Genomic DNA, 21,874 nt, shown 5'->3' on the forward strand with positions numbered 1-21,874 from the left:
CACGCTGCTGCAGCCTACGTGTTATTATCTGTAATCGAGACATCGTTAGTATATTTAAACTACTGCAAATCATCAAAATTGTTTTCAAAATGGAACAACCACTTAAGTTCAAAAAGGGGGGGGGGGTATATTTTTTTCTGAGTCAGAATTATTTACGAGAACGTTTTTTTTTATTCAGATTTTTTCGATTCTATCAATCAACTAACTAACTTCAATATTTAAAAGCAATTATCTGTAACAACCAAAATTAGATGGAAATTCAGGGTTACGGTATTTTTAAAGTTCATCGAAAATTTGAAGGACCCATAAAAACACTATAATAAATGGGAAACTCTGGGTTCAGAATATATTTTTTTTTATCAAATTTGGGGTCAGAATATTTTTCAAGGAAAAATCCATTCCCCCCTTTTTTTGAAGTCAAATGGTCGTTCTCTAACTGCTAGAAAAGTTGTCCGATAAATTTGCATTCAGTTCTACGTAATGAACATTTTAATGACATAAAGTTTAAAGTGTGAACATATATTATGTACAGGTAATTAAACAAGGTGTATAGATGTGAACAAATTTAAATATGAAACCAGTGTACATTACATTAAACTAATTGTAAACATGTTGACTGTACATGGCGTTTGGTGTGAACACGGCCTTAGATTGCCCCCATGTAAACTTCTTATTAACCTACATAAAAATAAAATAAAATAAATATGCTCCAATGTCATGAATTTTTTAGCACCCCAATGATCGCAAATGTAATCCGTCCATGAGAATTGCGCTTTGATCATGATTTCATTTAAGCATACGTCTTTATGTGCTATGACGTACCGGTATAACATAAGGAATCAGGCGCAAGTTGAAAAATGTACCACAACAAAACTGTTTAGACTTTGTTTTTGTTTTTTATGAAAAACGTGTTTCCAACACCAACTGTCGGTCACGTGAAAGAGCTAGAACATTTATTTTACCGTTGGTTTCAATACTTCAGTGAATGTCTGTTGGCTAGAGTGAATTACCAATCCGATAATGAATATTGCCTAATCCATTGATATAATTTGTCAACTTTTTTTTATAGAAATTACACGACGGTTGTCGCACTGATGTAGTAACAACATTAACGGTACCAATTTTTCTGCACCAGATGCGCATTTCGACAATACATGTCTCTTCAGTGATGCTCGTGGCCAAAATATTTGAAATCCAAAGCTTATATAAAAGATGGAAGAGCTATAATCCAAAAGGTCCAAAAAGTATAGCCAAATCCGTGAAAGGAATCAGAGCTTTGCATGAGGGAGATACATTCCTTAATTTACAATAATTTCTATCATTTTGTAACAGCAAATTTCAATAACACAAAAAATTCGTGTTTTCATGCCAGTACCGAAGTACTGACTACTGGGCTAGTGATACCCTCAGGGACTAACAGTCCACCAGCAGAGGCATCGACCCAGTGGATCTGCCTCTTCTTAAGGAGTACCTGAGATCACCCTAGATTTTGACAAGGTTTGTGTTGCTCAGTATTTAGTTTCATCTGCTGTGTTTTATGTATTGTTGTTTGTCTTTTGGTTGTGATTCCAAATTTTTCATGGCATTGTCAGTTTGGTTTTGATTTTTTTAGTTTGAAGATTCCTTTCGGAACTCTAAATTCTCTTTTATTACAATAGAGATGTTCATCTTCTCAACAGAATTAGCTATAGTAAATAAATTAGGCATACTAAGGCATGCAACAACAACGTGCAATGAAATATAAATGTTTACAATAGCTACAGAAAAAAATCACAATTTCCCCCATACAAATAATAATTATATGACACCATGCTTATTCAACACCACACTTATATATCTTTAACATATCTAATAAAGTAAAAAGGAAGATATCTTAGCATAGAAATGTTCATCTTTTTTATAAAATGATGCATAAGTGTTTCTGTTTTTTTTTATAAAGGTTAGACCGTTAGTTTCAAATATTATACACTAATTATTTTTTATCCCTTTATTAGCTTGCTGTTCGGTGTGAGCCAATGCCCCGTGTTGAAAGCCGTACTTTGATCTATAATGGTGTTAAATTTGTACTTTTTGCGACTTGAAGGAGAGTTGTCTCATTGACACTAATGCCACATCTTATTTCTAAGACTTCTTTAACTAAGAACGTATTTGAACAAAGAGTTAAGTATCAGAAGTAATTAGGTATATAAGTATATATATAATGTTCAAAAATAATAATTATTGTATTCTAAGTTGGAACATAAACCCACTTCTTGTTTTTAATGATCATCTTCTTGTCATATTTATGAAGGCGTTTTAATGAAAAATAAATTCTAATAATTTGATATTTGTTCTAATTTACAAAGACCTTCTGTTCGAACGATTTGTAAGCAAGAGGTTTTTGACTCTAGTTAAAGAAGTTTTTATTAGTTAAAGAAGTCTTAGAAATAAGAAGATGTGGCTTGAGTGTTTTTGAAATTGAAGGCTTCTTTTACTAAGACAGTATTTTCTAACAATTGCTTTAAAGGCGTACTTTGACCAATACTTTTTGCGACTTGGATTGAGAGTTGTCTCATTGACACTCATGCCACATCTTCTTTTTTTTAAAGCTTCTTTAACTAAGAACGCATTTTGACAAATAATTTAGTATCAGACATATTATTCATTTAGAACTGCGAATAAGTGGGAACTAAAGGCTACTTCTTGTTTAATGATCATCTTCTTGTCATATTCATGAAGAATTTGTTCAGGAGAAATAAATACTAAAACTTGATTTTTGTTCTAATCCATCAATACCGTCTGTTCGAAGGATTATTATACAAGAGGTTTTTGACTTTATATGTCAATCAGAGGCTCTGTGAATGACAAAATACGGTGTATGTTGTAATAAATGGGATAATAGCTGAAGAATCTTATTGGTTTTTATTTCATTGATGATATTTAACAATTTTATAAAACTCTCTTTATGATCACGACAAATGTACTTCTAAAACATGAGTAGAAGACCTTCATTTACAAAAATAAAAAGAACCCGAAAAACATATTGATAAAATAGAAAAAAAAAACAAGATCCTTCCTTAATTGACAGCAGTGGGTTAACTATACAATACTAACTATTCGAAAATTCTCACTGGGATAGAGAGATGTCCCACTGAACCGCATACCCCATCTGCTTATTTATATAAACAATTTGATAACGGATGGTGTATTTTTTACCTTCATGTTACCTACTGCCAAACTCCTTGAAATAACAAAAACTAAAAAGCAGATACAGAACATGCAGAACAAAAAGTAACAATAAATAACAAAGAAACACATTTAAAAATATACAAAAAAGAAGCAAAAAAAAAAACACGTTTAAAATCAATTTATTACAGTGGTTGCAATGAAATAAATTGATGTCACAGTGAAATATAAACCGATAATTTCACATGTGAAATAAATGTGGTCATTTCACTCCTCTGACTCCTCTGACATCATACAACAATAGGCGTTGTCAAGAAGTCGGATCAAAACAAATTGTGAAAGCGTAAACAAAATATAGTTCTTTACATTTTTCACATTAATTTCATAAAAGAAAGCCATTTCCCAATGTAATAAAAAGAAGAACTAATCAATGAATTCGAATATCGAAATATATTTAACTAGTGACCAAACAACACTGATCATACGCGCATTCGTGAATTACGCTGTTATTCGATCACTCGTTTAATATTATTCTCTAATTGAATTCTTCGATTAGTTACTCTATAAATAATTTGACCATGTCTGATAGACATTTTCATGTATGTACGATGTACTGTTGTTTAAAAGATTTGCATTTCATTCAGTTTTCTTCAAACCACTTCAAGCTATTCTATTTGATATTGAACATGTACGTAATACATACAGATGGATATTTGGAATTACTACATACATTTGTACGTGTAAGTACACATGTATTATACAGTACAGGAGACCACACAAACCGTCCACAATCTACAACACCACGAAAATAAAGATACATACACAACATATAAATTCAACAATAACATAAACAATCACAAAAAAATAAAATATAAAAAAAAAACCTAGAAAATAAGAGTTGTTAAAGAAAGTACAAAACCTGCACAGTGATAGCTATCGTCTATTTTGATGTAACAAATGTCTTGTCGAAAAGATTTTTCACATATTTCAGAGACACATTTTACTTTACGAACATTGTTACATGTATTCATTAAATTTCGATTTGATAGATTTGACAGATTTTGCTGCGCTTTGTTCAACATTACTATAGTCGGTAAACTTAAATTATATCCTCTAATTATCAAAGCACATCCATCACCCTCTGAGTACCACAATATATAAATTTTATGTAAATGAATACATGTGGTTTGTCATATGTTGCCGAAGCCACACAATATTAGTCACATCTATATTAGACTATTTGATGGATTTGTTGTATCATGAGCAACACGTCGGGTGCCACAGGATCTGCTTACCCTTCCCGAGCACCTGATATTACCCGTACTTGTTGGTGGGGTTTGCGTTGCTTATTCTTTAGTTTTCGTTGTTGTGTTATATTTACTATTCTTTGTCTGTTTGTCTTTTTCATTTTTAGCCATGGCGTCCTAAGTTTATTTTCGATTTATGAGTTTGACTGTCCCTCTGGGATCTTTTGTCCCTCTTCTATATATACATGTAGACATCTATTTTATGTCCACGAATTTTAGAACAGATCTGTCAATTTCCACATCTTAACGTTCACATGTACTGACGAGTCGCCCTCAGACTCATTATACGGTATATAGCAATGGTTTACTACTTAATATAACCCCTCGAGTATCATCAAGTTGAACATAATCCAAGCTGGAATATAATACTGAATGCAGTGTCATGTCCTTAGGATCATTACATTGTTTTGTTTACGATATTAAACTTTTCTGTCTATTTTGCGTCCTTTGCCTCGGAGCTTCATAAATAGATTGCGTTCATTAAAACTTAAAACACCACAAAATAGACACTTGATGCGACTTTACTAAATATAATTAGCTATCATGTAAAAGATACTAAGGCATTCAACTTTTTCAGAATTGTTTTTCTTTACAATTGTTTCCGAAATGAATATACAATTTCCTCAAGCAAAAGATATTCCTTTGTAACTAGACTTGTCAACACCATACTTATCTATAGACATATTTTATATAGAAAAAGAAGAAATATATCGTAAGGTCAAAATGTTTAATTGTTTTTTATAACATGGAAGGCTTCTTCAACTATGAACGTAATTTCTGACAATAATTTAAGTATCAGACGTCATAGTCAGTAAGAATTGTATTCTACGAATAAGTGAGAACTTCGGACTACTTCTTGTTTAATGATCATCTTCTTGTCATATTTATGAAGGCGTTTTTAATGAAAAAATTTTTAATAATTTGATATTTGTTGTAATTCATAAAGATTTTCTGTTCGAAGAATTATTATTCAAGAGTTTTTTTTTTAACTTTATATGTCAATCAGAGACTCTGTGAATGACAAGAAGAGAAGTTAAGTGTTATTAAGATGTTGTAATAAATGGGATAATAGCAGTAAAATCTTATTGGTTTTTGTTTCATTGATGATAAATCATGATTTTTATAAAATCCTCATAATCATGATAATGATCACGATATTGTGCAATAATTTAATTGTGGATGTAACGTGTCTTCTGTTTGGCTGACGTTATTTTGTTATGAGCCCATAGACATAATTTAGTCATGTGACCGTGACGTCATCAACGTTTTTCATGGTTTTCTACAGTTTAAAATGGAATTTAGAATTAAATTATAAGAAATGACTGTAATATTTTTTCTGTCTATTCGAAATAACATAAAAAATGTGGTGCACACTGTTAAATAACCCGCGCGTTATTCAGTGTGCACCAAATTTTTTATGTTATTTCTTCATAGACAGAAAAAATATTACAGTCATTCCTTAACAAAAACATGAGTAGAAGACCTTCATTAACAAATATAAAAAGAACCTGAAAAAAAAACCAATATTACTTAAATAATTTTTTTAAGAACCTTCCCGAATTCACAGAAGTGGCTTACTATTCAATACTTACAATAAACATTGTCAGTTGGATGGAGAGATGTCTCTTTGACGCTCATATCACATCTTCTTATTTATATCAACACTTAAAGGTATTAAGAGACAGTGTCAGTAACTATCAAGTATTGTCCATATTATGACCGGAAAGTGAAAAAAAATATTTCCTTTTGATGTTTTGATATATGGTAGCATACATGATTGGTAATTCATATACATGTTACTGAAGTTGTATATCCACTGTTTCCATGGTAACGGATAAACCATTTTGTTGAAAAATGTGAATTGTTACAGTATTGTGTTTTATTTTGATATAGATCACAAATAAAAAAAATATTGCTCAGGCTGATTGTATGTGACATTTTCAAGTGTTCATAGTGATTAATAGCCCAAAAATATGTGTTAATTTGTTGTTTGTTAGATAAAATGGTCCTTTTTGATTCGAAATCAGAATTTTTCTTGACTTCTGTGAAATGATAAAACTCAAAAACGCAACACAGTTGTGGAAATATTCGATATGTACTCCAAAATGAATAATTTGGACTAATAAGTTCAAAAATAAAAATTGGTAGCCAGCAACTAGAAAAGACAAAATTTGCTTCAGAACATAGTACTAAAAGTGCTTGTATTGAAGATGATTATCTCCCCTGATTGAACTCTTCGCCTAGAGATAAACTAAATGCACAGGAAGTTGACAAGATTGTCATTGTCAACAAGCAGACAAGCAGACGGTTTTGTTTTTCACACTCTGAAGCAATGATAATGTGGAACAGGAGGAGGAATCGTTATTAAACATGACAGAAAACAATGCCTGTAAGTTTCTTTAAAATTCATATTTACATTAAAATTCTGTATAACATGTATACTATAACATGGTATTGGTAATAAAAAAGTTTCTCAAAAGATAGTTCTAAACTAATGACTGACTTTGTCTTTGAATATAATCATGATGTCATAATGAAGGTGATAACTGTTCCTTCAGTGTAAACAGGGGAGGATCCAACCATTTAAAAAAGGGGGGCCCAACCCAGAGTAAAAGGGGTGTCCAACTATATGCTCCCATTCAAATGCATTCACTATTGGTTGTCATAAAAAAAAAAGAGGGTTCCAAACCCCTGACCCCCCTATTGATCTGCCAATGGTAAGTTTTAGATAATATGTCAGATTATGGATGTTAGTAAACTTTGGGGGGGGGGGGTGATTTTGAAATCTCAAACAACAAACAAATATATTTTGTAAATTTATCATTCATAATTCAATTCAATTCAATATTTTATTGGAAAGAGCACAATAATGAGATTTTTCATAAGAATCCTGACTCAAACTTTTTCTTTTAATATATATGTTATTTAAAGATGCCCACCCTATTTATTTAACGCAATATTTTTTTTATCATGTCTATGACCTATAATGGTTTACTTTACATTGACCTATAATGGTTTACTTTACATTGACCTATAATGGATTACTTTTTCAAATTGTTATTTGGATGGAGAGTGGTCTCATTGGCACTCACACCATATCTTCCTATACCTATGAACATGATAAAATAAAAGGGCTTAAAAATAACAACCAGGTTTATCATTTTTGCATGCACATATGTTTATAATATAATATGAGACACATGCTGAGACTAAAGACTTCATGCTTGTTATAAATTTTTGGTCTATAATGTAAATAATAGAAAAAAGCCAGGTCAAGGAGGACATCAACCCAATAACTCAATTAGGCAAAAAACATTTAGAGGTTGACTTGTCCAAATAATGATGACGTCTGGCAAGGCTATTTTTTTTTTTCTGGGACGCCTTCCTACTCCCAAAAAAAATTTAAAAAAGCCTTGCCAGACGTCATAACTATTTGGACTAGAGCTTCACATACATGTTTAAACAATGGTTATTTTTTTACACTGTGCCTATGATGGTGATTATGTTTTCTGGTCTGTATGTATGTCTGTTTGTAAGCCTGTACATATGTTAGATGCTCTGTTCCATATCAGGTTGAAGATTATTAGTTAAAGGTAAATTTACCCCCAAGTTGTGCATGTTGACTTGTAGTACAGTACACATGATCATTATAGTGTGAAATATTTAAATTTATTTAAGAATTGAATGCTTCTTTTTGTAACTTCATTAGGGTGTAAAAGTGTTGACCGAAGTACATTTTGTATGAAGTGTGTAAGCTCTTCATTCCAAAAATTTGGGCACAGTCAAAGCTTTTACAACCCTATAAGTTACAAAAAGAAGCATTCAATTCTTATAATTACTTTTTTAAGCTAGGATAAAGAAACCACAAGTCATATCATTTTTTTTTTATTTAATTCACCTGTGGACTTTATTGTGGGACCTTGTGTTATTATGACTGATATATATGCTTTATTGTGTAATGCAATTGCTTGAGGAATAACATGTGGTGTGCAGTTAGCCAATCAGAATAATAATGAAACATGCATTACCAAAAATGCCCTAATTTCATTGTTATTGAAAGTATATAGTTCATGCCATTCTATTTTTATGCAAATTATCTAATTTGTCCATAGCTTACTGTTTAAAATACAAATATTATTATTATTCAATAGATCAAGAGGAAAAAGATACAAAAGGGAAATTCAAACTCATAAGTTGAAAATAAACCATGGCTAAAAAAGAAAAAGACAAACATAAGTACATAAAAAACAACATAGAAAACTAAAGACTGAGCAACACAAACCCCACTAAATTTTGATGTGAAACTAGGTGCTCCAGAAGGGTAAGCAGATCCTGGTCCACATTTGCAGCAGTCGTGTTGCTTATATGAGTTCAAACTAGTTGATAAGTTACCTATTCTAATCATGAAGGGAAAACAATCTTAAATTGTTTCATCTATATGATCTAGGTAGCAATTATAAATGTGATTATAATTGCCAATAAGACCAGCTTGTACAAATAACATAGAGTATAATTAATCAAATGAAAGTCACTTGATATTGTATTCAACAATGAGAAATACACAATCATTTGACAATACTGTATTATAATATAGTAAAGTCTGCTATAAAAGTTTGCTAAAAGGTGTAAAACAAATTATTATTAACCATTGTTAACTAAACTTCTCTTAAATACATTCACATTATGATATTCATACATGTATTTGTATTTACAGGCGAGTCACAATTTGTTTGCAGTTTTGTTAATTCAACAGTACAGCAGTGTGGCTTAATTGAATATAAAAAGACCTGGCCAAGTCGAATTCTTCCCCTAACATGTTGTAAAGATTCCGTGGACTCGCATCTTTACAAATATTCAATAAGTCGTAGGAGTATTGACAGTGAAAGTTCATTATTGAAGATAAGAGCTGGTCTTTTTGAGGAAGATGATGATACTCTAACTATATGCCCGAAACACAGGTACCTACATGTAGGCTACTTTTATTATAAGAATAAGAATAACTTTCCAGAACTTAAGCCCTTGTCTATCCAAATTATGATTAATTTTCTAAAGTTGTAACTGCTGAAAATGTCAATTACCACATTCCTGATAGGATTTGTGCAATGACCCCATGTATATGAGAAAAAAAAATTGAGGTGTGCTATAAAGATTAGGGTAACTAGATCATTGTATTTATTTGAGTCTAAAAAATAAGTTGTTTTTAGAAGAAAAAAAGTCAATCCACCCTCAAATGAACAATCTGTACTGAAGTAATAACAACATTTTTTCTGACTCGATATCCTGGCTGTTTTTGTTGTGATTTTTACATAGAATTTATTGTTCTAGTAAGTTATTACCTTTTATTTTTTCAATTTTTAAAGGTTTGCTCTTGGCGTTGGTTGGAGACCAAGTACACTATGTTCCATAGGATGGAAATGTACAAACAGTAAGAGCAACTTGAAAGGCACTATCACAAAGGAGCAGTCTATTTTTCTCAAGAAATATCATCATGTCCTACTTGGAATTGGATCAGGTTTGTGCATGCTTACATGTATTTTGTTGCTGTTCCAATTGCCAGCTCATATATATGAATCAAATGTTCATGTGAGCTAGTACCAATAACTTGGTAGTCTGCATGTGACTCTTTGAACAAAAAATCTGATGTACATGTCATTTTGATCCTGATACAGACATACATTTGGTTATCAGAAATTGTGTCACTGAATACAATAAGCTACATGTACCCCAGCTAAATTAGACAGACCCCCAATAACAAATGTAAACACATACATCTAGACTAGAGGTAAACATACAATCTTCACCAAATTACACATTTCAACAATATGTCAGACATCATCCCAAGTCTATAAAAGTTGTACAAAAAAAAATCTCCACAGGAAAATTTTTTAAGAACATAAAAGAATAAACATGCAAAAACTACTAACGATGTACCTAACTTGGGACATGCATATAAAAAAAAATGAACCACCCGTTTTGTACTATCATTTATAAGCAAATTAGCCCAAGGAGCCAGGAGAAGTGAATCAGCCATATGATTATTCTTATTTTTTAAATGAAAATGAATGTCTTGAAATATGCTTTCTTGCTACAATTAAATTTTCAATTTCAATTTTACAGGGGTGTGTTCAAGATGCAGAAAAGAACTTGTTCAAAGAATGGCAGACAAGGAAAACAGAGTTGAACCAAATGTAAGTCAAAACAAGGATATGAAAATTTTCTTACCAGTATGTTCTATTTCTATCAAAAAAAATAATTTAACGTTCTGTGCTCTTTTGCTTTAAATCAGTTCCTGTTAAGTCATTATTGCTTTTTAAGTAGAATTATCACCCAAAAAATATTGGCCTACTTTTGATTATTGGAAGCAACATAAATCTGTTTATCTGGAGTAATAGATTGATATTCAGGTTGCATTGGTAATTATGCCACCTATATTAGATTTGTACGTCTGCTCCTTCATATAATTTCCTACTAGATACGTGTGATAATGGAACATGTTTCAATTGTTTGACACAATGGGATACTGACTGAAGCACATTAAAATTTCTATACTGACAGGTTCATTTAACTCATTATTGCAATAGGGCTTAAGATAAAACCTTTACAGCTGATTTCCTAATGCTTGCAAAGTAAAACTTTGGTTGGCTTGCTTGCTTTGTTTGTATAATTGTTTATACAAGATTTTTAGACAAGATTGACATCTTATAACAATAAATGTATAGGCAAAGTTTAACCTGTAAATATCATATTCTAATATGATTGTACAATATACAAACAAAGCAAGCGAGCTAACCAAAGTTTTGCTCTACTTGTATTAGGAAAATAGCTGTAATTTATAATTCAGCTGATAGCTAATATTTATTAAAGTATTGAAATTTATATTTACTTAAGATTTGAATTTCATTTGTTGATTTAGTTCAGAGCAGGATTCATAATAATATCCACTAACATCTTCTCGTCTAGATATGCATGTAATATTTTCCCATGGACTTTGAACATTAAATGGACAATGATTCATCTACCCACCCCTTATTATATACTAGTATTTACAATTATTATAATAGTTAAACCATTTTGTAAGACATTTCAGTCAATGACCTTCTTTGGTTTCTCTATTATCCTTCTATGTCACCTACATAGACATATGGCATAATGAAAATAAAAATATGCAGTATGTTTGCCAATGAGACAACTATCCACCAAAGTTCAATAACCGTTTCACAGATGATATTAGATATTCAACTTATATTGTAACTTCCATACCCTTCCCTTTTCATGAATATGACCTACCAAATTAGACCATTTACCAAGTTTGTAATAAAAGGGAGAAAACCTATACGTTTAGTCAGCTATAAGTAATAATGGTCAGTTTAAAGTTGTAAAGATGAGATAAATGTGTGTGTTCATCTTTTTCACTCTGTTATCTTTTTTCAGCCTTCAAGTAGCATGAATAGTAATTGCAATGTTGAAGCTTCTGAGTCTACAAATGCTGAATTTATAATGGAAGAAACAAAAGAAGAGGCAAGTCTTTTATACAATTGTTTTAAGAACAATAGTATAATATATACATTCTGTAGTCCTGTAATCATAAAACCAAAGAGGTTACTCTATGTCTATATTCCACATGGTACACACATTATGTCCTGTAAAACTGATGATAACCATATTATATGGTAACATGCATTATGTGACTATTAGGCCAGGATTTTTGAATTTGTTGGTTTACGGATCCGCCGACCCGATTTTGCCGATTTCCAGAATAAAAATAAAATTGACTTTTCATACTTTTTCATTCCCGCCGACCCTAACAAATGCATTATCCCTGAAAAATAATTAAAATATTCTTTTTTTATAAAATGATTGCATTAATCACTAACAAAATTGATAACAATTTCTGTAGTGAAAAAATAAAACTTCAAGTTTACATTTCTAAAAATAGACAAATCAATTATATCTGACCTTGAAATGTCAATTGCGCAAATAATTTTGCAAAACGAAACCTGTGTTTATAACCAATTACACAATAAGTTCGTTTCCCATATTTGTCATCAGTCCGTAAAATGCATCATCTGATAGAAATAGACTTGTCCAAATGTGGACAGGTGGAAGACATCAAGTAAAAGTACTGAATATTAAATGATCATTTGGTATTTTCTTGTTTCATAGATAATAAAAAAATATCGTCCATTTGGATAAAAAAAAATGGGAATGCAGGACAACAGATTAACCCGATATTTTCGTTTTTCTCGTGGACGAGTCTATTACATGTTTGACACGTGTGTTGAAACTTATTTTCGTACGACATTTTTACATTTTTTTTCTTTGTCAGTTTTTGTGCTTGAATATCATAATTCACCAAGTTTTCTGGAATTGATTAAGAGCTACGCGAATCTGTTTTTCTTGTTTGTGAAATGACGATTTAATTTCGTCTTTGTCCGTGCACCCCTTTTTTACGGGAAATTATTAGAATGTCCTGCGATGTTGATGACAGCTGAGCAATAAAATTTCATCGAACTAAAATCTAAGAAATGATGACAAAATAGCATAACAAACATATTGTTAGAAAGATATTTATTTTGCATATTTTTCTGTTTTGAAAGATATTTTTTTTTCTTTTTTTTTTTCGACCGACCGACCCGACTTTTTCATGGGGAAAATCCGTAAACCAACAAATTAAAAAACCCTGGCCTTACTGTGACTATTGCATGGCAATAGAAAGTCCCATACCGGGTAAAAAAAAAAGGCAGAACACTCATTATTTTAGTAAATTTTCTAAGTTAAAGGAACTTAACTCTGTACAAAATCATCAGACTGGAACAAAATTTCCAACTTGATCTCATGATAAACAAATATATACCAATTATCAAATCATTATCTTCAAGCATGAAGAAAAAAATTGTTAAAAACTTGTCAGACAAATAGACAGACAAACCTAAAGTCGCCTACTCTTCATCAGTAGGGACTAATAAAAATGATAAAATAGTTGTAAAGGTATTTTTCTTTTACAGATTTCACAAATTGATGGTTATGGTGAAGTCACACAATGCAAACAGACAGTACAGGGTGCAAAGAAAGCTGCATTTTTACAGATTGATGAGGTAATAGTCATCATATTCAATCACATTTTGGTAGTCTATATAATTATTTATAATAAACCATTTGATGGTAGACTGCTTGCAACTGTATACACCTGGTTGTCTCCTAAATGATTGAGATTTATACAGAAAGCAGCAATAGTTGAAATATTAGACTTGTGTCTTGCTGGTATAAACAAATTGCTATTGAAAAATTGTTCATGGTTATATAATTCGATAACTTTTTTCGCTCACCTGACCCACAGGCCAAGTAAGCTTATTTAGTCTATGGCCTTCATTATCCGTACTTGTTTTTCTTTGTTGTCCTCTGTTTATTATTTCTAACTATACAAGATGGATGTCATTAATTCTATTCTAGTTGCAATGTTTGTAAGAGAGAGTCTATTACTAATTATGCACATAGAATTATTTGAGTGACGCAGGCTCTTTAGAGGCTCTATTTTTATAACAGATGAAATCAAATTAATGATTACAATCATATTTATAACTAGGCTTCAAATAAAAGACATGCCAAAAAAAATCTCTAATTTATTTATAGTCAAGGGGAGATAACTCTTAATTGATTAACTTTTTAAAAATTCAATTTCAATAATTGATGACATTTGTCTTTTCATTTATTACACAATATGCTCATTGGTTCAGACTGTAATGATAGTACTGTATATTTAAATTCATAATGGGTACTTATATTTGTAGGGTATGCAAATTTTATACATGTATATTTTGATATTGATTTACTTACTCTTCAACCATATGAAATGAAAATTTTCGTTTTCAATGTTTTCTAGTGTTTATTCAACTAAGAAACCATTAAATCATGTTTATCATATATATTTGAAACAAAACCACATATTTTAAGCAAATTGTATGTTGTGATAACATTTTCTGCTTCAAAACTATTTGATTAATCTTTAATGGGACATGCAATTATCAAATTGGTTTGCAAGGCACTGAGTATGTTTTTTTATTATTCAATTCTATCAGATATATTGACTTAAATTGTTTTTGAATTTGATACGTTTGAAATTGGAAATTAAATAATTTACATCTATGTTTCAGGAAAATTTGCAAACAAACTGCCTTAGCATGGACAGCATGGACGACTGCATATCTGAATCTGTGTATTCACAGTCATCTCAATATTCAGAGTGGCAAGATTCACAGGAAAGTCCATCAAGAAAAAGGAAAATGTCACTGAATTCTTTTCTGGAAACAGTAGATATAAGTCCTGTGAAAAAAACGTTAACTGTTGACTTTGATCTTGCATCTGAGAGGACAAAAAATGATTATGTCAGGAAAGCAAAAAGAATAATGCACAGTGTACTTGGTATATTGGTTCCACAACAGGAATCACTATTTGAGGAGGTTCTATATGAATCTAATGCATACAAAGATCAGACTCTTGAGTCATTTTCAAAAGCATATAGCAGTATGTCAAGTTGGGGAACACAGAGACAAATTCTCTCTCTTCTAGTACAAGATTACAGTTACAATCAACTCAAAGACTATATTCCAGATTTATCAAGATACAAATTTTCATCTGCTCGTAAACATGCTGAGGTTGTTGGTGTTGGCAAGCCAGTTTTACAGAAAAAACAATTTAGAGAAAAGGCTACTATTCAACAGATAGAAAACTTTTTAGAGTTCATACTTTCACCAGCTATAATGACTGATTCACCATTTGGAGAATGCACTTATAAAATCTCATCTGGTATTACACTCAAAGTTCCTAAGATTATTCTAAATAGTGTGCGTACAAGAACAGTAACACTGTATTTAAAGTATTGTGAAGAAACCCAGAACGCTGATATTCTATCTGAAAGGACTTACATGAGACTGCTTGAAGCCATTGAGCCTAATGTGAGAAAGTCCATGAAAGGTTTAGACAATTTTGCTGCTGATGGTAGCCAGGCTTTCGATAACCTGAAAAGTGTGGTAATGACATTAGGAAAAGGAGGTAAAGGACAAGAATGGGCAGAAAAGATCAGCAAGCAGCTCATGGAAGGGAAGCAGTATTTAAAACTGCACTACAAGGTATTTCTATATTATGAACCCTTTCTATTTGTAATGTTACACTATTGTTTCAGAAAAGGGTAAAAGATTGGTGAATTACAAATAGTGATCATCATCAACATAATTTTGACCTGTCTGTCAGACCACTTGTCTTCAACCATTTTGTTTTGACCAGATAGGTTTTTGTATTAATAACCTTCATTTCTTGATGGATCTCGTTCAAATGTTGTATATATGTCATAATTGTAAATTATTTTTAAATGCAGTCAAACTTTTACTATAAATAAAGGACTGGTACATGTATGTTTCAATAAAAACAAATTATATGACACTCAGCTAATTAATGATTTGTCAGTAATTATTTAGTAAATAATTTGAGAATCTGGTTGATATTTTTATCATATTTCTTTGTGCATACCAAAATATAAGAAATTGTTGTATTTGTGTATACGAAATATAAAAAATGAAGATGTGGTAGGATTACCAATGAGACAACTCTCCTCAAGTGAAGACTGACACAAACAATTACATTTGTATCATGTGTATGTCACTGTACGTCCTTCAAAAGTGAGGCTTTTTTTAAACTTTCAGTTTCGTACTGCTTTACTTTCTTTAAAGGTATAGCTTACAGTATATTTTTTGTTTTTCAGTTACATGTTAGTTTGGACTCAGAAGTTCCTGATCATTGTGGCAGATTTGGCCTGTCATCTGAAGAAAACAGTTTCTGTAGTAAATGTACACATACCCATCATCTTTCTTGTAATGACTGTGAAGCTCTGACCACAACTTTGAAATTGATAGAGGATGCTGCAGATAGCATAACATATACAAACCAAGAACAACAAGATGACACAAAATACATTATTGTACAGGTATTTATTCAACATTATAAAGGGCACTATTTGTTTTGTTTTTTTATATTGGACAGTGTCTACACACTACATGCACTAGGATACATTTAAAAATGTAGCAAAAAAACATGATAAATGTTCAAAATAATAAGCCCCAACTACTAAAGACTTTTGCACATGCCCATATCATGTACACAATTTTAATCATAATCACAATCCCGAATAGCAGCATTAAATGATTTTTCATTCATTAAGAGTTTGGAACTTTGTTCAGCAAAATTTGTGAAAGAGAGTACAAATTTTGTGTAGCCAACTACTAGAGTTTTCTACCTAGATCCCTTAAACTTAAAAGGAAGACTGCACTTATGATGAAATTGTTTGCCTGATATTAAGGAATTGTTTGAGGTTTTTTTTCTTATTTGTCCAGATTTGAGAGGTAACTTTTCAGTAAATTGTAAAACTTATAGCTGACTATTGGGTATGGGCTTTGCTCATTGTTGAAGGCCGTACCGTGACCTATAGTTGTTAATGTTTGTGTCATTTTGATCTTTCGTGGTTAGTTGTTGTCTCATGAGCAATCATACCACATCTTCTTTTTTTATATTTGATGTAATTGCAGTTACATAGTAAACATTCTACATTGATAAGTCATATATTTTGCAACCTGGCTATTTTGAGACTTTGACACATTTTTATTTATTTAATTACAGGGTATTAAAACAATTATAGAGTGGAAGAAACACATTGTGAGATCTGTCAACCAAGACAGGGCAAGGGGGAAAGTTTTAGACACATTGCAACCAAATGAAGCTTTAATTGAAAGAGACTGGGCAATGAAATTTCTTCCATTACAGTATAGGTATATACATGTTTTATATATATATATATGTGTGTTTTATTAAATTAAATGTATTTTAAATGAATTCATATTTGGTCTGCAACTTGACAATGAAGAGTTGTAAATGTGGAACTGCCATATAACTACTTCCTGTTTGCAAATACTTTTTTAGCCACATGATATAGACTATATTTTCACATTTCTTCTACAACTATAATTGCCATATTTTATGTAACAATTACATCAATATTTAGATAATCAGTCCAACAAGTTATAGATGCATACATAGTTTCATTATACAATCTACAATCTGACCAAAAAATGTGAGTTGGTCATAAAGATTTTATAGTGTTCTGTCTAGATAGAAAATGACTAGCCTTTGTGTATGTCTATATTCTTAGTTTCTGCATTTGAACATCAATACTTTTCACACATTCTGTTTAAAAATAAGGAGATGTGATTAAATACTATCCAAATTAGATCAAAAGGACAAAGATGCTTACAGATACAGGTTACAGCCTTCAACAATGGACATAATCTATAATGTATTGTAAGCTAGAAAAGGGCTGGTATGACAATATGAAAAACAATGCAACAGAGAAAACTAACATGTACACATAATAAAAGAGAAAAAATAGCAGACAGCAACCCAATCTTAGTTCACTGGATTACAGGTTCTCATTCTTGGACAGGCACAAAAACATGTGTTTTACAGTTTTGTGTGTGCTCAACCCCACCTATAAATATGCTAGCACAATTTTTTTTTTATTGTTGAAGGCACCTTAACATACATATTTTACTTGAACACCTGTGTTTGTGCTATTTTTTTGTTTTTCAAAGTAAATTTATTTTTCAGAGAATCTCAGTCTAATTGGTTTGCCAAACGTGGTCTTTCCTGGCATGTCAGTGTCATAACATTCCAAGAAAAAGAAGGAAAAAACAGTTTGACAGTTCTGCACATCTTTGATACTGCTACGCAAGATGCTGTCACTTCCAATGCTATATTGAAAGACCTACTACACCATGTCAATTCCACTAACAACAATGTTGACACTCTGTATTTAAGATCGGACAATGCTGGATGTTACCATTCATCATATGGCATATTGTCAGTCACTGCTCTGAATGACAATCCGTACAATATAAAAGTAAATAGGATGGACTTTTCTGATCCACAAGGTGGAAAGTCAATTTGTGACAGAAAGGCTGCCCATGTCAAAGCATGCATAAGAAGATATGTAAATGAAGGCAATAATGTAATAACAGCTATAGAATTCAAGTCAGCTGTAGAAAAAACAATGAAAAATGTTAAAGTAGTTGTTGCATTGCCACCTAGTCCCATCAAAATTTCAAAAACATCCAAGATTGAAAATATAAGTTTTCTGTACAATTTTTTCTTTTCAAACAATGAAATTACAGCTTGGAAGCAATTCGAAATTGGCATTGGCAAAGTTTTCTCTTCCAAATCTTTAAATGAAATTCCATCTCTTGTTAAAAAATGTGAAAGTACTGTGATATGGAGAATCATTGCTCAATCATCCTTGAATACAAGCATTCCAGTACCTGTAACTAGAAATGAAGAGCTTGAAGAAGAAGACAACATTTGTAGTAATGTATTTACATGTCCTGAAGACGGTTGCATTGCAACATTTTTGAAATATGGACAATTATGTAACCACCTCGACAGAGGTAAACATACCTTCCCTAAGAATAATTTGAATATAAAGGAGCGTACACAAATCACACATGCTTCTTTAATGGAAAGCAAAAGTTCTGCTGAAAAAGTACTTCATTCTGGTACAACACATGCATTACAAGCAGAATCTACATTAAAGAAAGGATGGGCATTAAAGAATAAGCGAGAGGTAAAGAGATTTTCAAAAGAGCAAATAGAATACATGACAGAGAAATTTCAGTTTGGTGAATCTACTGGATATAAGTGTGACCCAGATGATGTGGCAAAAGAGATGAGACATGTAAAGAACAGTAAGGGCATCCGGAAATTTCAACTTGAACACTTTCTTTCTCCTTCTCAAATTGCTAGTTTTTTTAGCAGGCTTTCACTAAAAAAAAGACAAGCATCAAATACTGTTTATGACGATTGTGATATGATAGCAGAAGAATCAAGAACTGAGATGTCTCAGCTAACTGTATTAGCAAATACTGTACAGTAAACATTTAACATTTTTGGTCTTTTCCCAATACCTCTGATCTGATTGATACATGTAGTTTAAATTAAAAAAAATCTTCTCTATAAATGCTTAAAAAATAATACTTTAGTTTGTTTGATGTAAGTTTAACATCAAGTAGCAAATATCTGATTTGAAACTTTCATCTTTTTTGTGAAAAACTCTAGATCCGACATCAAAATATCCAGTACCACAGCCTTTTCCTATACATGTATTTTGAATATTAAAAAAATCATACCCTTATATATATATATTTAACCAAAAATAGACCTATATAGCATTATTTCACTTCTTCATGGAAAGATATCTAACAAATATCTGATGTAATTATCACTGAGGTTAAAATTGCAATTTTAGAAAATGTTCAGTTGAATAATTAGTAGATGATGAATTGACCAAAAACCTGATCAACTATCTGTAAAAAAATTACCTGCCCTTAAATATATTTAATACAAAGCTAATTCACTCCCACTATTATTATGAATACAAAAACGGAATAATACAGCCTTCAACAATAGACATGAGTTTACTAAATATATGAAGATCTAAACCATTTACATAAATTGTGAATGAACTAAGCAGAAACAACATTAAGTCCCAATTGATGTAAAACTGATGCTATTATATAGTATCATCTGATGATGCAATTTTAAGGTATTTATGTAATTTGATGTGTGATCAAGCTGGTTTTGGTAAAACAAATACATTTTTGTGCAATGAACACATGCCATGGCTTATTTTGTCTTGATTTTTAAAAGAAAGTGGTACAATCTCGTGTTTGTAAATTTTAGTATGGTTTTGTGAATATCAAAAAAGTTAATTGAGATAATGTGTACCTTCTGTGCTGACAATGATTGATAAAGTATGGACTTTCACAGCTAACCGTGTTGAAGAAAGATGTGCAGGTTGTTATTGATTGTGTTTACTGTTAATGGAATACAGGATTAAATGTGAACACCTTGTTTAATAATATTATAAAAAAAAATGGTGCAATTCCAAAGTGTCATTAAAAGATTGAAAATTTTAGCAAAAACTTTACCCTGTTGTTAAGGTAATTTAAATGTTGCTTAGTATTTCATTTTTGCTGCTTTCAGTGCAGATGTTATCTTCTGACATTGCATGTATATATTTTTTTTAAACAATTATCATACCTTGCTATGTAAAAAAAAATGTGATTTTTTACTAAAAAACTTCTTTTACTGAACACCAATTATGTTGAAATGGAATATTTGTTATGGCTAAAAGGGCTGTTGGGTCATATTTTTTTTTTATAGTATTGTTGTAATTCAATGTTGCTTGTAAATACTTTCTAGATACATGATAAAACATTTGAACATGACCAGAAATTAAAATTTAAGCAACATAGGCCTGGTTCAAAGGTAGTTTTTAATGTTGCTATGGTGTAAATCCGGTTGCTATGGGCTTTTTTTACTTGTGAAAATGACTGTTATCATATTGTTCTTTGACCCTGTTATGTTTTCCATTTAAAATGTTTACTAAAATGAAAAAAAAAATATTGTTGGTCATCACATTGTATCCAAATATTTCCTGATCAATTTGTGAAATTACCCAAAAAATGGAAATTTTTTGTTAAATTTTTTTTTCTTTTAGATCATGGGCTACCAAATTTTATTCGATAAGTTGATAGTACAGTTAATTTGCTTCAAGAAAATGTGATTTAGAAAAGTCAGCTCTGTTGCGTTTTTAAGCAGGGGACTTGAACAATTGTAACGCATTTTTCTTGATTTTTAACCGAAAACACATGTTTTCTTCAAGTTACCATAGCAACTACAAAATAATATATAAAGTTACAACTGACATATTGTTATTTGTTATAATTGATCATATCCTTATGGGAATTATTGAAAATAAATATTATCTACAGTTTCTTTGTTGTTTTGACATGCTAAAATGCCATATTTTTGATGATTTTCCCAAAATTATAGACTATATAGCATGCTATATGAGCTTCGTTACTATGGAAACAGTTTAAGTACGATATTTGCACAAATATGGTAAAAAATGTTTTTTAGGTTATATTTCCTATGATTTAGCATAGTTTTTATGTGAATTAAAAAAAATCACATTCCTTATGAAGCTAAGTGCTTACTGACTTGGCCTCTTAAATATATTAACCCCTTCCAACTTTCAATCTAAAATACCATCAACCTTTAAAAAAACCCAAAACAAACAAAATGAAAAAAAAAAAATAAAAAATTAACACACACAGAACAAAAAGTAATAATAGATAACACTGAACAAAGATAAAAAAAAAACAAAAACAAAAACAGATACTTATATAAAAGTTTTCGCACTGAAGTTGATTGATATATGCTTATTCATTACATACACGAGGATCATATAAAATCACCATTGGTTTCAGGAGGGGTTTCTGTTGCTCAGGCTCTGGTTATCTATG

The 21,874-nt window shown here is 31.0% G+C and overlaps 1 protein-coding gene across 1 annotated transcript; it reads left to right on the forward strand.

Annotated features, from left to right (window-relative positions):
* Positions 1–6,148: 6,148 nt before the first annotated feature.
* Positions 6,149–21,344, forward strand: LOC143059708 (uncharacterized). The gene is made up of 10 exons (XM_076233260.1): positions 6,149–6,861; positions 9,187–9,430; positions 9,833–9,984; positions 10,590–10,660; positions 11,904–11,990; positions 13,478–13,567; positions 14,624–15,598; positions 16,228–16,449; positions 17,139–17,287; positions 18,123–21,344. Exons 1-10 carry the CDS (start codon positions 6,843–6,845, stop codon positions 19,438–19,440), a joined length of 3,327 nt encoding a protein of 1,108 aa, XP_076089375.1. The 5' UTR covers positions 6,149–6,842; the 3' UTR covers positions 19,441–21,344.
* Positions 21,345–21,874: the final 530 nt, after the last annotated feature.

This window comes from Mytilus galloprovincialis, chromosome 14, assembly GCF_965363235.1.
Source record: "Mytilus galloprovincialis chromosome 14, xbMytGall1.hap1.1, whole genome shotgun sequence".
Lineage (NCBI taxonomy): Eukaryota > Metazoa > Mollusca > Bivalvia > Mytilida > Mytilidae > Mytilus > Mytilus galloprovincialis.

What these genes read in the sequence shown, in the direction of transcription:
- LOC143059708 (XM_076233260.1), top strand. An exon ending in CCTACTTGGAATTGGATCAG is followed by an intron (nt 9,985 to 10,589) that starts GTTTGTGCATGC and finishes TCAATTTTACAG; the next exon opens with GGGTGTGTTCAAGATGCAGA. An exon ending in CATTTTTACAGATTGATGAG is followed by an intron (nt 13,568 to 14,623) that starts GTAATAGTCATC and finishes TCTATGTTTCAG; the next exon opens with GAAAATTTGCAAACAAACTG.